Source organism: Mangifera indica, chromosome 6, assembly GCF_011075055.1.
Source record: "Mangifera indica cultivar Alphonso chromosome 6, CATAS_Mindica_2.1, whole genome shotgun sequence".
In the NCBI taxonomy this organism is placed as follows: domain Eukaryota; kingdom Viridiplantae; phylum Streptophyta; class Magnoliopsida; order Sapindales; family Anacardiaceae; genus Mangifera; species Mangifera indica.
In genome coordinates, this window is record NC_058142.1 from 1,557,380 (window position 1) to 1,574,468 (window position 17,089).

Here is a 17,089-nt window from a genome sequence, read left to right on the forward strand (position 1 = left end):
ACAAATTGTTGAATGAAAGATTTTGTCTTCGTTGAACACATAGATTGGATCTTGGAAGTCTTCTGAAATGAATGACCAAAACTTTAGTTTGTATTAGACTAGGTCAATCTTTTAGGAGAGAGAACACAACAAAGACAAAGATCATCGAAAGGAAAACTTTGTCTTTATCTTCATTGAACACATAGTCTTTTAAGAGAGAGTGTTGCTCAATGTTAGAAGAGAGAGAGATTGGGTTGAAGACGATGGTCAAAGATGGAGAAGCTAGCCAAAAAATATATAAAAGATAATTAAACTCTAAAGAGGAAAATATAACTTTTTAAAATTTAGACTAAAAAAAATTATAAATTTTTAGCGTTAAGACAAAAAAATAAGATAAAATTTTATTATTTTTAATATTATTAATTAAATAATAATTATATATTTAAATTTAATAAATTTTATTAACTAATAAATAAGTATTTAAATTTTTAAAATTTACCTAGCTTGAGCGGGAATAAATCATTTGACCTTTATATAAATATTTGTATTAATGCTATTTGTTAATACACTTAATCTAAATTTCCAAATCACAAATCCATTCAACTTGAAATTACTTTTTTGGCCCTTTGGATCCCAACAAAATCTAGATCTGCAGTAGCCATTACCAGTCGAATAAGATAATCTATTTGTCTATGTAGTATTAGCCAACCTTACACGGACCCACCCACGTAAGCTATCGAACGGCTACAGGTGTTTCCAAATGGGAACTCAAATTGCACACAACTACACTCAATCAAAACTCTCACTGCTAAAAGAAATATCATGAATAGATGTAGTACGGCTCAGTGACAGTCACTGACTCAACATGTGAAACAAAACCACCTAAACTTTTTGAAGCTCTAAATCCCAGACGAACTGAAACCAGAACAAATTGATCGAAAGTTACTTAGATCGAGAGCTCGAGTTTCCGAACAAAATGGGTTTCACCATGGGCTTGAATTTGGTTCTTCTTCTCGCCATGGTGGCCACCAACATTCTCTCTCTCTACCACCTCTCCTCCACTTCTCTTCTCTCTTCTCCAAAGCCTCCAACTCCCCAACAAGTCCCTGATCAGCTTCTCCATCAACTCCAAACAATACGCGCCACTATTAACCACCTCACGCGCCACCAACCTCCTCCCACCACCACCACCTCAACCTCTGCCTCCACCATTCCCCAAGATCTCCTTCTCTACTCTCGCCTCTCCCCCATTGCTTCCTCTTGTCACAACCACCCTGACCTTATTCATCAGTACATGAGCTACACTCCCTTCACTTTGTGCCCGCTTGACACCCAGCTTCAAGAGACTCTTATTCTCCGCGGCTGCCACCCGCTGCCTCGCCGCCGCTGTTTCTCGAGGACCCCACCTAAACCCTCCTCTTCCTTGGCGTTAAACCCTTTTGGCCCTCTTCTTGACTCTAATGTTATTTGGACTAATTACAATTGTAAAAGCTTTTCTTGTCTTGTGAAACAAAATCCCAATCTTGGGTTTGATCCCGCTAGTGAAAAAAGCTCATCCTTTTTAAATTTCAAAACTGAGCTGGATCTCCCAGTTCCACAGTTGTTTCAGATAGCTAAAGCTGCAAACTTTGTTATAAGACTCGGGGTTGATGTGGGTGGTGCTACTGGCTCTTTTGCAGCAAGAATGAAGCTTTATAATGTTACTGTGCTTACCACAACTATGAATCTCGGTGCACCCTATAGTGAGGCTGTGGCTTTAAGAGGGCTTGTGCCTCTGCACGTGCCGTTGCAGCAGCGGCTACCTATTTTTGATGGGGTGGTGGATCTTGTGAGATGTGGGCACGCGGTGAATAGGTGGATACCTTTGACAATGATGGATTTTTTGTTTTATGATGTCGATAGAGTGCTGAGGGCCGGTGGGTACCTATGGCTGGATCGGTTTTTCAGTAAAGAAGTGGATCTTGAGAAGGTTTATGGACCGTTGATTGGGAAATTGGGTTACAAGAAGGTGAAGTGGGCAACTGCTACAAAGAATGCCAAGACTGGAGATGTTTACTTGACTGCTCTTTTGCAGAAGCCTGTTTCAAAGTGACAATCAAGCAATGGAGTTTGAGGTACATTTCCTTAATTTAATGATAAATATGTCGATGCTTTTGAACTGGATCTGCATTTTTTGAACTTTTCTTAAAATTAGTTTCATTTGTTTCCTTTTTTTAGTGGTTAGTTCTGTTTTGGGATGAAAATGGTTAAATTGATTGCCAATGGCATGTTCTATTTGTTGTAGTGAATCTGTGAATTTAATGCCTGCACATTATCGAAGAAACTTAGATCTTTCTTTTTTACTGGATTGTGCTGTGCTAAGAGTATTTCAGCAGGGCAGGACTTCGATTCATGTTTTAGAAAACATGAATATTGTAGTTGTCAAACCTCAGGTAAAGGTTGTAGCTCTTAAACTTGGTTGGCCACTTTGAGCTGGGATGAACCACGGTTAAACTGGCCCAAATCCAGTGGTTCACAGTTCAACTGGAAATTTACCTAAGTGCCAACCGTTTCATGGCGTGAGCAACACCATCAGGCCACGCTGAATGTTTTGACTGTAAAATAAGATATTTTTATTTGTTAGGACTTAAACCTAGTACTTCATCAATTAAAATGGTTTGCGTGTGCCATCAGACTAAATTTGTTTTCATTGTTTGTGCAAATGTATTCTAGGTTTTATATATAATGATTAAATAGTCAAAATTGTTTTGAATATGATTTTTAATTTTTATCTAATTAGTACATTGGTCTTACTGCCAGTTGACATAGACCAGCCCATCATGGGGTCAATGCCTGGTTTGGATTTGAAAAACATTGATAAGGGGCTGGGCAACATCATACTAGCTGGTGGTGTTTAGGTTCAAATTTTTAGGAATGACAAACAAACCTTATGTTAGGAAGAACAAATACGAACAATGCAAATTAAATTTCTTTTCCCTACTAATCAACACAACACAATTATCATGATCAATAGCTAAAAAATCTAAGAATATAAACAATATAAAAAAAACATCTTTGAAAATTGAGACCTTAACTTAAACGGAAAACCAAAAGTGGAAAATGCCAGAGGGATCTAAATCCAATATCAATATATTTGTTGATATTAATGTGTAAAAGCTAAGGTTTTTCTAGTTTAATATCATAGGCTCATCAATCAATAATAAATCATCAAGAGAGCAGTGCTCTTGGTTCTTCGCACAATATTTATCCTCAATTGAGATAAATTTCAACAGGTGCAACTGCAACATGAAGTAAGTTTTTCTGTGTCTAACAAGTGTGAGGCTAAATTAGAAAATGGAGAATGATCCCACGAATTGCCATTCTGAATTAGGCAAGAATGGAGTTCATTTGACCATGTGATGGTTTTTCTAAAACTTTTTTTCATTGTTTATATGGAAAAGCACATAGAACTCATGTCCCATATTCTCAACTTTAGAATATTAAGTATTCTTGATTTGATTAACACTTTATGATTATGCTATGTGAAGCTGAACACTTGGTGTTGCATTTTGTGACTTCTGTTGATGATTATTCCAGAAAATTGTGATTATTTGCTTTGAACTGTAAACATGGGGTTTTTTGTCCACACTCTGAAAAAACCCAACACCTCAAAATGCTTGAAGGAAAAGAAAACGCAGTCAGGGGAAGTCCGTAACGAGAAAAATTGAAAGGGCTTAGGTTTTTTATTGTTATCTTGAATGTCGCTGTAAATTTGGTGTCATAAGCTGTAAATGACTTTATATTGGCTTGTGTTATTCAATTTGGTGATTAATTTGTGTTGATGATCATGTTATAGTTTCTTTTTGTACATAATCCCATTTCAAACGCACAGGAAGAAAATAGGTTTCATTTTGAGTTGTTTGTTTTGGTTCTTGCGAACAAAGAGGTATCAAAGCCAAAACCCAAAAACATTCCCAATCTGATTAACTCATTTATAAGAAGGTTTTGGTATATATCTTCACCAAGGATCTCATCACAGGGGCTTCTTGAGTCTTTTAGTCTCATATCAGACACAAAATGCTAACCCTTGTTTTTCTTTACCTTCTGTGAATTCATATTTATACAGAAACACAGTGCATTCCTGTTGTTTTTGAGGTTCTACTTTACATTGTTGACCAAAGGAAAGGTATTAGCTGTCAGATTTCCCCTGCTTAAATACGGGAACCAGATTTTTCTCTTGAGAATTCAGTACCCCTCTTAGATAATGGAGCCTCATGTCTTGGATACCACTACAAATGTAGATGGATAAAAGCAATGTGGTAAAGATTGTAGAACTGAGACTACAGCCGGGTGTATAATCACAAGAAATCTGGTAAAAATGCCGGCTGTAAGCCTTTGTTTTTTTTTCTCCTTTAATTTTAAATTATGTGATTGGTTTATTATAACTGCTTGTTAGAGGACATAATTCTGGTTAATTGTTTACAAACAAATATGCAGAGCCTTCTGGTTGGCAATTAAATCTATGCTAGTAAAGTTATTCTTAAAGTGGGTATATGCATGTGGTGGCACAAGGCCACAGAGAAAGGTATCGATTTCGATTCCAATTCCATTCATGTTGTAAAGCTGGGGAAACCTACCCCAAAAGGAGAGGAAACAGAAGTATTGTTGCATCCTCTTTATATTCCACTCTGAAAGCAACTCCATCCATTTCGATGACTTATCCGCTAAGTGGGTAACTTGATTTTATTCAGGCACCCAATTAGTGGTATAATCCAGGCCATTATACAACTTGGAACACAAAAGTGGGCATATATGAAAATTGACTTGAGTAATGCAGACCATGCAGTGTCAGATGGTGGGGGAAGTCATTTTTCTTCATTTTGCTCCTCCTTTTTCCCTGGGGAGGAAGTTGGCCGTGAGAGAAGTAGATTCTGTGGGCTCAACAGACAATAACAATCTTTTTTTCGCCACAAATAGGGATGAAGGGCTTGCCTGAGAGTTGAACCTCGTTTGAAATTTGCAGTATGTTAAAGTGAGTAATTTTCATATCCAGCTAAACAGACAATAACAATCTTTTTTTCACCACAAATAGGGATGAAGGGCCTGCCTGAGAGTTGAACCTCGTTTGAAATATGCAGTATGTTAAAGTGAGTGATTTTAATATCAAAATCTTGTCAGGTAAAAAATAACAAAAGAAAAAGAAGCGAATGTAGATTTACAACAAATTAAATCCAAAAGCACGTGTTTAAGGAGCAATCTAGTCCCTTGAGCCTAGACCAACAACTAGTTTTGGCATGCGTTTGCCCATAAACCATTGGCCCTCTCATGACCAAAAGCTGGGTTGCAATCTATCTGGGAAATAAAAATCAAAACCTTAAAGTTGAATGTGGCATGATAATTGCGGTCTTACCACCCAGGGAGAATCCTTAAGAGAAAGAGGCAGAAATCTTAATGAGAAAAGCAATCAAGATCCTGAAGCCTAAAGGAGAAAAGCTTTTACAACAATTATCATGTTACTCAGGGAGATCCATTATTGGAAAGGGAAAACACAAGATACTTGCGACTGGTACTTAGTTAACAAAGTATGAAGATGGAACAAAAATTATTTGACATGGGGTTTTATTCGTAGAAGTCGAGAAAGCTAGCGCAACTCATATCAACTACTCAAGCTGAAACCTTTTTCCTCAGCAGATGGTGCAGGTCAAGTTTGTTGATCTTAGCAGCAAGTATGAAGTCATTTTCTGTCAGTCCACCTGCGCATACATAGTATGTCATAAGATGTATGTCCATTTTCACAGTTCAATGACGCCAAAAATTGCAAATCTCCCTCCAACGAACCAAAATGAATAAATAAATAAACAAGGAGGATAATTATAACAGGAAAAAAAAAGAGTATAAAAACAAGAAAAAATTATTACCAACTGCATGAGTCCATATCTCAATTTTGACATTATTCCATCCAACGAGATGAAGATCTGGATGATGACCTGCATTGACACAATATTGATGCTTATCTATGTGAGTTAAAAAATAATATTTACTAGATAGACATCATCAGTCTGTCAAATATAGGTTGAAATTGCCTTCTGCTTCAGCAACATTGGCTACAAACTTAAAGAAGTCCATTCCTTTGGTAAAGCTCTTCACTTTCCATGACCGATTTAGCTTTAAAATACCATCTTCTTTCACCAAATTCCAACCTTCTACCTAAAAAACGTTTAACATTTATGAGATATATATTCGTACAAAATCAGAGTCAGAATAAAATTTTAAGAGCCAACCTTAGGAATTAGATGATGTGCACTTTCTTCGGCCATGGGGCGCATTTCTTTTGCGTTGCATGGTACACACTTTTTAGTCGTCAAATCTAGCATTATCAAAAAAGTCTATTAGAAGATACAAAAAAACTTGCTCCTTTAAATGCATGCTACCACAAAACTACTATGACCAAAATCTAATCTCAGAGAATGTAAAAAAGGAATCCCACTAAAGCCAAGGGCCAGCAACTTACCATACAAGCATAGGTTCTATTCACTCAAGTAAACTTTGAATATAGTATGCGAGGATTGATATTCATATCCTACTTGCATACAATTAATTTCTTTTAGAATGAAACAGCCAGGATTCACAGTGAAAATTAGTTCTGGTTTAGCAAGATAAGTGACAAATATATAAGCCCACCCACACGTACAATCTAATTATCAGTTGAACACTGTCTTACTCTTATATGTTTCTCGAATTCACTGATAAGTACAAAATAAAAGAACAATATGCACAAAATTTCTCGTTCTGATTATTCCAACTGTAAGCCATTGAAAAGATCTTGAAAAATAAATTGTGTCTGTGATCATATCACAATATGTTGAAATGTCATCACGCACCTTCACTAGTGCAAAAGGTTCTAAATCCATATAGTTTGTTTTCATTCGGTAACAATCCCACACGACCTCGTACTATCTCAGTTACTCGAGAATTGCTGTATGTAAATGTAAATATTTATCTTTGAATAATAGGAATCTCAAGTAAAAGACCATATATATAGAAACTTAACTGAACGGAAAAAAAAAGAGATGCAGAAAAGGTGAAGTGAAAAACAAGAGCAATTTTCCTAAAAAACAATAAGCACTAGGAGAGATCCTAAATATCTATTAACAACAAGACCAAAAGCTCTCTACCCAACTTTAAGATTCCACTCCACCTCCCAACTTTTCATTCAAATTTCATCTCAAAACTCATCAAGCTCACAAAAATATCATGCAAGCTTGATACTGAGTTTAAGAGCATCTATCCTATTAAAAGAATAATAAACAAAACAAGCAAATCCGAAAAAAATGAACAGTTTCCAAATTCTAAATGAAAGCCCAAAAAGAGCAAAGAACAAAGGGCAATGTGCAAACATGAATCAAATCAACAACCCATCAATAAAAAAAAAAAACAAAAAAAACAAAAATGAAACAAGGGTAATACAGAGTACCGTCCATGAGGCCAAAAGAGGGTTCGAAATATTGAATCGAATGGCCCCTGCAAAATAATAGATAAAAATAAAATAAAATCATATTCAAATTAATTCACAGAAGAGCTCTAGAAAGAGTAAGAGAGAGAGAGGATGTGAGTGTACCTGAGTTTTAGAGAGAGAGAGGATGTGAGTGTACCTGAGTTTTAGAGAGAGAAAGGAGGTGGGGTTGAAGCAACCGAGCCATGGGATGAATGTAGAGCTAAAAGAGCGGCGATGTAGGCGTTACAGAACCACACGAAGACGTGGCTGCTTCTCGATTGCTTTCTGGCTCCTGTGTTCAGAGTACTATTTTTAATTGATATTTTACGCAACTGAGGTAAACTCAATGGATAGAAAACAAACAATACAAATTATAAGGGGTTAAAAAAAGATGTAAAGTAGAGAACCGTGGGTGGGAATAGTATTTTTAAGTCATCAAAGTGTATAAATGATTTTAGGCCAAACAGTGGGTGGAAACAGGTAATTTTCTCTTTCTTTTCCATTTTGGTGCTCGCTCCGCCTTTGTAGTCCATGCCATTTGCTTATTATTTCAGTCTTCGTAGACTTGAAGCTCCAAATTAATTTCAGACTACAAAGTTTCCCGCAGCAACGAATGGTCAGTTTCGTATTATTCGTTCCCTTATTTCTCGCTCTATTCTAAATTGTACTGTAATTTTTCTTTTTCCATGAAATCTAGTTGGTGACGCTCGGTTCTAGATGTCTGTGATTCAGATCTCAGCTTGTTTACTTGAGATGTCAATTGGGTTGCTTTCTTTTTCTTCTCTATTTCGCTTATTATTTTGTGAGAAATTTTAGGGAGATCTAAGTTTTCGTTCGCTAAGACATAGTAGATCTTGTGTTTTATGAATGACCTGGGATATACAGTTTCGAAAGTATTGTGAATTTTGATCATTACTGAATGATTTTAATCATAATCTTATAAATCCAAAAATGTGAATCATTAACTATAACATTAGATAAAGATTGGCTTAACCGATCCGTTTAAGAGGATGTTGCTGGCATTATGAAAATGGGCATTAGGGGTACTAGGCGAAGTGGTTGAGATTTGGGTCGTTTATGATTAACTCTTGAGGAGTGAAAGATATGATATGAATGGGTTTCAAGATAAAGAATGATTTGAGTTTTTTCTTTTTGTAGGAGTCGTGTCCTTCCATAAAGAATATTCTCCTCCTGGATTCTGAAGGGAAACGTGTAGCTGTCAAGTATTACTCAGGTGATTGGCCAACCAATGCTGCAAAGGAAGCTTTTGAGAAATTGGTATTTACTAAGACGCAGAAGACCAATGCTCGGACTGAAGGTAAACTATTTGCATTTGGTTTTCTGTTAAGGGTTTTCATTTTGATTGTTCCTTGTGCATCTGTGTGTTTGCCTGCAGATGTTTGCTTCTGTCTATTAGCCTATTCTTCTCATCACTATTAGATCCCTTTTGTGCATGTGTAGTGTGGTTTTGATATTTCAGATTCCTCCTACCCGGTATTGATTTCTATGCTCATACAGAAGTAATATACTTGTATCTTGAATTCCTTTTTGTTTTTATTTGGTGGGAATCATACATTCTATGGTTCACATACATAGAGTAGAAACATACAAAGTAGCTTACGAGTGTATTCTGTTGTTGCATGATTGATACTTGTAGGACACCATTTGTATTGTGGACTTGAGTTGCTAGATAAGCCTGTGGACTTGAGTCGCTAGATAAGCCTGTTTCTGTTACAAGTATCATTTGTTAAGAGAAATTTAGAAGTTTATGTCTGTGCATGATTAGATTTTCAATTGCTGCTTGCTGTTCACTAAGTTGCATAGGATTTGGTGTTATTTATGTTTCATTGGTTTTAATGGTTGAACAAGGACATTTGTTAGTCTATCCTGTAATCTTTGGATATTATTATTTCCTGCTAAACTGTTGGTATTTCTGCTTCTGCAGCGGAGATAACTATGTTGGAAAGCAACATTATTGTTTACAAGTTTGTTCAAGATCTTCACTTTTTTGTTACCGGGGATGAAGATGAAAATGAGCTGATCTTGGCCACAGTTCTTCAGGGTTTTTTTGATGCAGTTGGCCTTCTCCTAAGGTTTTTAGCATAATACTTGCCACATTTCTTTATATGCATTCATGTCATATTTAGTAATTTATAACATCTATTTTAATTATTCTTTGCTACAGAGGTAATGTAGACAAGAAGGAGGCTCTTGAGAACTTAGATCTCATTTTGTTATGCCTTGATGAAATTGTTGATGGCGGGTATGTAACTTGCTATTATTTGTTAAATCTTATTCATTTTTATGTGTGTGCATGATTTTTTTTTTTTTTTAATTTTTAAACTTCTTAGCTTGTTCAAGCCGTGTCTTGGGCTCATATTGTCTTCTGAAACTGGAATTTAAGGATATGTTAGGCTAAGGTCTTGGTGAAAATTTAGGATACCTTGTTACTCAAAAGCACCAATGTTGTAAACAAATAATGAATCAATGAGTATTACTTTGGCATCACAATTTGAAATTGTCATCGGTATTTTCATTTTTAGCTTTTAGTTTGGGAGGTAGGGCTACTTGATTTTTCATTTTTGATTGAGCTTACCTATTATGGGTTCTTAGATGGATAATGGGAATGCCATTTTGCATCAATATTGTAAGTTGGAGAAAAAAACTCTTGATGGGTGGATTGAGATTATTTATACACTCTAAGGTTGCATTTGATCCGAGCAATTCAAGTTGGGATCGCATCGAATCCAAAGTTAAATTGTTTTCAAACTGAGTTCTAGTCTCAGCTTGTCGATCTTGAGCCAATTTGGGGTTGTCTCTTTTGGATTTGAGCTAATTTCGAACCGTGTCTTGTTCAGACTTGGTTCGAAACAAATCCAACCCTAAGACACTTAGTTTTTTGGGTTCCTCTAAACAGGATTACTACTTTTGATCCTAATTGTATTTGTTTACTTTTTCTTGTCCTGGATTTGGATAAATTTGTGAAATTTGTTGGTTTTTAGGCATCCCTTAATTTTATATATTATTTTATTTCATTTTATTTTTTTGCGAAGTTACTAATCGTGCAGCACATTTTGCACTTGAAGTCTCAAAAATTAGTAAAGTCAATATATTGTACCATAAAACACCATTTCCTTTTAGTACATGGTACATTTCAACAAGAAATAAAACTTGCATACATAGCTGTGTCAACTGTGATTACATGTTTAATCATAACTTCACTATGCTCGGGGTTTGTATTCATCCTTTTAAAGCAGCTGACTGAAATCTCTGCCATTTAACAATTTTATTTAACATTCCTTGCAGTATTATTCTTGAAACGGATGCAAATGTTATCGCGGGGAAGGTTGCAAGTCATAGTATGGATGCTGGAGCTCCTTTATCTGAGCAGGTTAGTTGAACGCGAAACTCAACTCCTTTATCTTACAAAACGAAATTATCAAAATAGGGTAACAAATAGATGACATATTGCCCTCGTATTTAACTTGTAAATTTTTTTTTTTCAGACAATTAGTCAAGCATTGGCCACTGCTCGGGAACATTTAACAAGATCCCTTCTTAAGTGAGAGATCAGAGACTTGTTTTTGAAATTCTGAAATTTTACTATGTACCTGTTTACTGGGTTTACAGGCATCAGATTGTTTTAGTGTTGCTTTCTTAAACCGGGTGGATGATGCTGCTATTTTTGTTGGCGAAAGTAACAATTTGTTGGCTTTTTTGCATTTTTAACCTTTTTTTATAGTTATGTAAACTTCAATTGATCTGAACATAAAACACACAGAGCAGGGCAGTGTGCCTGTCAGAGGAATTAAAATGGTTTTTACCCTATTGTTTTGTATACCAATGGAAGCTACATAGACTTGTCAGAGGAGTTAAAAATGCTTTTTAGCCTGTTGCTTTGTGTACCAACTTGAGGTGGGCTCACAAAATTGGAAAATCTTTCGCTCAAGCCAACTTATTCACATCAAGACAAACTCAATTCTAGCCCACCGAATTGAAAAGTCGTTAGCTGGTATTTGAGATAGTTTAAACTGATAAAATTATATATAAACTTTCTAATTTAAAAAGAAATTATATTTAAATTTTATAAATTATAAATTTATTAATTTCACTTATATTTAAAGATTTTTGAGATATAATTATAAAATTTAAATATTTTATTTGAGCTAAACTATGAGTTTGTGAATTAACGGTGTTTATAACAACAAACTCAAACAAGTCTCAAAAGCTAAATTTGAACTGCTCAAGCTCCGTTCAATAATAACCAAACTAACCCCAGCTTGGCTCGCTTACCCCACTTATACACTCATAAAAATCATATGGAACTAAAAGAATTGGTATATTATGCAATGACTTCATACTTAAAAAGGGGCATCTTTCTTTTCTCTCTCTCTGTCTTCATATTAATAGGCATATTCGATATCTATCAAATTTGAAAATAATTCTTCACTGAATTACAATGTAATCTGCATTGGGTGGCAAAATTTCTCCAGCAGTAGGTGGCAAATTATTCCGGGAATAATCTTTATGTACCTGGGCATGCGTCTCTGCCTCATGCTGAAAACTCTTGACCAATTCTTGCAGTTCCAACTTCCTAATTTCAACCTGCTGCTCCGTGATAGGCTTTTTCAATCCTAGGTAAATTAACCCAACTGCAATTAGCACAATTCCTATGACAAACAGAATGACTGTAAACAGACCGAATGCGTATGGTGTATTCTCTGCTCCAGGAATTCCATCGACATTGATTCCAAACAGCCCGGTGATTATGGTAAGAACAACACCACCACCCCCGAAAACTGCCAAATTATGGGTTACTCGAAGGCTCCGGTCCTGAATGAGCAACAATTTAAATTATTTTTAACTTGAAATTATACTACATGATAACCAATCAGTTTCTGATTCTGTTTGTACTACAAACCTGCAACCAAGCACGAATAGTGCTTTGCATTACATCTTGAATGGTAAACAAGCGACCACGGACTGCTTCCTGCTCCTCAATCATTTCCCTCGCACTCTTTCTTATTCCTTCAATCAAGCCTCGACAAACATTTCCCCTCAAGTGTTGAAGAAGCTCAAACATAATTTCCTCTCTTGCATGAAGTGACCATTTCACCCTGATAACCTGCAATGGAGGAATGCAAATATTTTAACTTCTTTAAATCCATAAAGATTTCATTGGAGGTCACGCTAATACACATCCAACTATAAAAGAAACAGGGGGGTTTGAACGTGGCCAATATAGAATTTATAATTTGCATACTCTATTTAAAAAGGGGGTGGGCTTCTAGGTTAAAAGAAACCAGGAAATGGTGTGGTATCATAGCCAGAGGCCAGTATTTATCAGCAAACAAAACTAGAAATTCAGTTCGGATATGGAAAGCAGCACACATAACCACCAGGTAGTGATAGATATGGAAATCTATCTTGAGTCATTGAGCCAACTGAGTTACTTGTGCCATATAAATCAATGATCAAGTTACTGAGGTATCCACCAAAAGCAACTACAACAATAGAACTTGACTAGTATACTTTCAAGATTGGTTTAAGCTTCCTCTCGGCAATTGAATCCAAGATTCCAAGAGCTAATAGAAGCTCTTGCATCACTAGATCCTAAGATCTAAAATGACTAATTCTCCAAACTCTCAGTTTTTTCTTCCCCTTCTCTTAGAAAACTGAATATAAATTTACAAAAGCAAACCCTTCAAAAGTATATCTATTAGCTAAATTCCTTCATCTTCTACTACCACAGAAATAAGACATGATCAGAGAAACCACATACTCATTTCAAATGCATAAATAAGAAAGGAGATACCGAATCAAGTCTGAAGCATGTAGAATTTAGATCAGACTATTTGTAGATCACGTGAAAGTCATGAGTTGCAAGAATCATACATAACCATATTAAAGTTGACAAATGAGGGTAGTTCTGCAGAAACAATAGTCTTCATTCTAGCAAGAGACCTTAACATACCTGTCTTGATAACCTTGTGATTTCCTGGTTTAAAATAATACCAAAAAGATTTATATCTTCGAGGTTCCTCCTGAAGACAGAGAATTATGTGTCAATAGCACAGTACATTAATCAACATAATGAGCTTGATTTTGGAGATATGGTGGTATATTTTTAAAAAACCTGTTCATAAACTTCAACTCGATCTCATCTGCAGCTCCAAATATGGACTTGCGAAATAACCTAAACCATATTAAGAAGGTAGAAGGAAAAACCTAGATCAACAAAATTCAAATCTACTAAAATTGCTTGTCTAACTTTTGTGAGTATAAGACGAGTTATACTAATTCAAATCTAGATCAATAAAATGCTCAGTGGTTTTGATAGATAAACCAATGCTTGAGAATTTCTAACAAATGCAACTAAAAAGTTTTTTCCAGTAGACTAACATATGCAGCTACCATATTTTAATATTCTATTAAAAAAAGAAGGAAATTACTCATTTCCAAGGAAACAATGCAATCACAAAAAAGAATGGGAAAAAGGAAAATCTTTACATTTTACTTCAGCATTTCAACAAAAACTAAATTAATTTATTCCTTTCAAACATATCAAGAAAGGCTACCGTATCCCATCACATGTGCAAACCACATGCACTGATATGTATGCCCCATTGATTGACCACACAAGTGACAGCAGAGGAAAGACTTTCTCTTCAATAAAAATTCTATTGGAAGATAGAATGAAAGATGCATATGAAGAAGAGTGGGCCTCAGTTAGCCAAGCAACTTTACGGGACCTATATTGTAGGCTTGTTGAGTGAAATGATGCAAATATGTTATTTCGTGAATTTGTTCTTATATTTATACGATAGTTGCATCACTATTTGACGAGATAAAAACTAAGGAAATGACCAAAACGAGCCCATACTAAATGGATGGAACTTATAGAAGTCCATGGATTGCCAATCTCTAGAGTCTATGTATTATAACATTACCTATCATCCCATCTACTAAGACGGCAAGCCAGGTGTGCTATGACTTCATGCACTGTTCTCGGGACATTATAACCTCCAACAAGAAGAAGCTCCTAAACCAAAGTAGAGCACCAAAATATCAACCGTTAATGAAGTAAAATTTTGATATTGAAAGCATATTAAACCATTCTTTGTCAATAGACAGAAAATCATTAAAGAGCCTTGAATCATGCATGAAAAACCTGAACTTCGGTTATACCCAAAATGTTGGTCCTTGAAACATTTCCTTTTATGTGCAATGCAGTTATAAGGAAGTTTTGTGCTTGCCATGAACGAAGTACAATGGGAATATCATCCTCATTCACAAATGGATCACCAACTGATTGACCCAAGAGCTCAAATAAAAGCCCTCCAGCAACCCTAACAGGGACCTGTATAAAGAATGAAAGACAATCAAAAACCAAACGAAACCAGAGTCCATAAAAATTTTGAAATAATAAGGCATCATATGATGACTAAATAACACACAACAAAGAATAGTTCCTGTTCATCACCGATAGGATCTTCCAGGCTGATATCCATAACAAATCCTGAGAATTACTTATGATATGCATCTGCTTAAATGCTACATATCCATTTAAAACAGGTGGGATTATCTGTTATTCTTAGACAGATGCATCATAATTCGTAAAATTAATTCTGCCTCTGATATTAGCATGTCCAGTATAAAATAATCTATCTACCTCATAAAGAAGGTGTTTCATCCGCTCACTTATCAGTCGACTTTCATCTCTCAAGGCTAAACTGATGGCAGGGTGCAACCAATGAGCACTCTTGAGCCATGCCCGAACAGATAGATGGTCTGCAGACACATGGCACCACCATGTGGGCCCTGCAGGGCGCTCCCAATAAGGCACAGCTATATCTGCAACAGTAATGTCATCTTCATCATTCACTAGATCCAATTGCTGCTCAGTCCATTCCCCATCAACTTGCACTTTTTGAACAAGTTCAGAAATTCTGGCCCACCCAATAGGAACCCAACGACTGCCATCATATCTTTCAGCAGAATTAAATGGGTCTGCTTGATGGATTTGACCATCTCTGTAGTCATAAAAAGGAGAAAATTGATTGCTCCTCAATTCATTTAAGGATGATGACTCCGGTAATTTATCTCTGCCCACTCTTGGGAAAGAAGCTTCACTTAGTTTATTTGATGGAACTTTCACTTTTGGATTGCCACTATCGAACTGTCTACTTGGAACCTTTGAACCACATTTTGAGTTCACTGATCTTCTATGGCCTCGAATAAATTCAAAAGCACAAATAAGCCCATCAGTCCAAAGTTCACTCGAGGGTGTAACATCTCCATTGGCATAATTCTGTTGGCTTCCAGCTTGTGTCATCTTATTGCCTTCAGAAATGGAGTGGTCCTTACTCAAGTCACTCCTTTTGTGTTCCATCTATGCACAGGACGAAGCAAATTAGTAAATGAATGATAGGCAGTGACAAATATCAGATTAATTCACTCCTTTTCTATGTTTTCTTCCTCTCAACAATCATGGCAAGTTGACAACTAAAACTTTCCACCTAATTAATAAACAATTTAGAATTGATTCACAAAAATTCATGTTCATTAATTTTTTTTTTTTAATCACAAATATGTGTTGGTGAAATCTATTCAACTTCCACTGGCTTCCATTACAATAAATTTCTGAACGAATCTTTCCATAAAAGTACGATCCACAGAATTCTATCTTCCTCGTTTTGCGGCAAATTAATACTACTTATTTACCACTTCCGATTCATATTCCGCATTTCAAATTCAATTTTGACGCTCATATCTCGTATTTCAAAATTCAATCCCACGGCCATCATGCACTTGGTTAAACTGTCATCAATTCACTCACATTTAAATTGCTCAAACAATAAGACATCACAGAGTTAGAATTAAACCAAACACAACAAGAAAATGCAAAAGAAAATACAGAGAAGTACTTTACCAGTAACCACGAAAGTTAACGGAGACTGCGAATTGGCAGAATCTGACCTTAAAAGAAATCCAGTGACTGTTCCAATAAAGTTGCAAGTGAGCAAGAAAAACGATATAAATAAGATATATGCTGAAATAGAAAGCAGAGAATATTGAGAATGAGAAATAATTAGAGAAAAATGAAGAAAGAAAATCTACTAGCAGAGTTAAGGCGAAGAAATCTCTTGAAAATATTAAAAAGGAAAAGAGAGAGACTTCGATACAAACTTCAAAGCTAGCTGGCAGCAATGATTAGTAAAGTATGCTAAAATGCACCGTTGCAGCGTAGTATTATTCAGTTCATAAATCCATGTCTATCATTTTCAGTACATGTTTATATATCTTATTAATTACTTAAATAATTTTAAATTAAAAATAAAATAATATTTAATTATATAATATATATATATATATTTATATATATAAAATAAATGGCATAATATTGTTATTGTTCTTTCATGTTATGGCTGCTGCTAACTTGCGCCAACCTGAAAGCGTGTTGTTTATTTATGTACTTTGTACAAGCTCAGCGAGAGTGAATGAATAGCCGTATTGTCGACTACTGCCGCAAGAGGCGTCGTCGCCTGCAACTGTGGCGTTAGCTGGGTAATGGATATCATCTTTGTGACACGTGGCGCTCTTTACGTGAATAGCATTAATTCAACGACAAGGCAC

At 35.6% G+C, this 17,089-nt stretch overlaps 4 protein-coding genes across 12 annotated transcripts; 2 read left to right on the forward strand and 2 right to left on the reverse strand.

Moving 5' to 3' along the window:
- The first annotated feature begins 804 nt into the window (after window positions 1–804).
- Window positions 805–4,503, forward strand: LOC123219114 (probable methyltransferase At1g29790). 6 transcript variants are annotated; one of them, XR_006502817.1, is made up of 3 exons: window positions 805–2,093; window positions 4,085–4,330; window positions 4,456–4,503. XR_006502817.1 is itself a non-coding variant. In XM_044640861.1 (2 exons), the coding sequence occupies exon 1, from the start codon at window positions 956–958 to the stop codon at window positions 2,069–2,071; it is 1,116 nt and encodes a 371-aa protein (XP_044496796.1). In that variant the 5' UTR covers window positions 805–955; the 3' UTR covers window positions 2,072–2,093; window positions 4,085–4,503. The 6 variants fall into 6 exon arrangements, 5 of the variants coding, with proteins under 5 accessions (XP_044496796.1, XP_044496798.1, XP_044496799.1 ...); XM_044640861.1 differs by having other exon boundaries at window positions 4,085–4,503; XM_044640863.1 differs by having other exon boundaries at window positions 4,159–4,503.
- Window positions 4,504–5,384: 881 nt separating this feature from the next.
- Window positions 5,385–7,792, reverse strand: LOC123219115 (pterin-4-alpha-carbinolamine dehydratase 2, mitochondrial-like). The gene is made up of 7 exons (XM_044640867.1): window positions 7,611–7,792; window positions 7,433–7,479; window positions 6,840–6,934; window positions 6,240–6,325; window positions 6,042–6,165; window positions 5,877–5,945; window positions 5,385–5,711 (listed from the first exon to the last, which is right to left on the reverse strand). The coding sequence occupies exons 1-7, from the start codon at window positions 7,656–7,658 to the stop codon at window positions 5,623–5,625; spliced, it is 558 nt and encodes a 185-aa protein (XP_044496802.1). The 5' UTR covers window positions 7,659–7,792; the 3' UTR covers window positions 5,385–5,622.
- A 132-nt stretch (window positions 7,793–7,924) lies between these two features.
- On the forward strand, window positions 7,925–11,281 carry LOC123219116 (coatomer subunit zeta-1-like). The gene is made up of 6 exons (XM_044640868.1): window positions 7,925–8,069; window positions 8,612–8,771; window positions 9,399–9,546; window positions 9,639–9,716; window positions 10,760–10,844; window positions 10,960–11,281. The coding sequence occupies exons 1-6, from the start codon at window positions 8,067–8,069 to the stop codon at window positions 11,017–11,019; spliced, it is 534 nt and encodes a 177-aa protein (XP_044496803.1). The 5' UTR covers window positions 7,925–8,066; the 3' UTR covers window positions 11,020–11,281.
- A 492-nt stretch (window positions 11,282–11,773) lies between these two features.
- On the reverse strand, window positions 11,774–16,702 carry LOC123219301. Of its 4 annotated transcripts, none has more exons than XM_044641169.1 (9): window positions 16,631–16,702; window positions 16,386–16,451; window positions 15,126–15,845; window positions 14,625–14,813; window positions 14,404–14,495; window positions 13,590–13,649; window positions 13,428–13,497; window positions 12,375–12,578; window positions 11,774–12,286 (listed from the first exon to the last, which is right to left on the reverse strand). In XM_044641169.1, exons 3-9 carry the CDS (start codon window positions 15,843–15,845, stop codon window positions 11,900–11,902), a joined length of 1,722 nt encoding a protein of 573 aa, XP_044497104.1. In that variant the 5' UTR covers window positions 16,386–16,451; window positions 16,631–16,702; the 3' UTR covers window positions 11,774–11,899. The 4 variants fall into 4 exon arrangements, with proteins under 4 accessions (XP_044497104.1, XP_044497105.1, XP_044497102.1 ...); XM_044641170.1 differs by having other exon boundaries at window positions 16,643–16,661; XM_044641167.1 differs by having other exon boundaries at window positions 16,574–16,649.
- Between the last annotated feature and the right edge of the window lie 387 nt (window positions 16,703–17,089).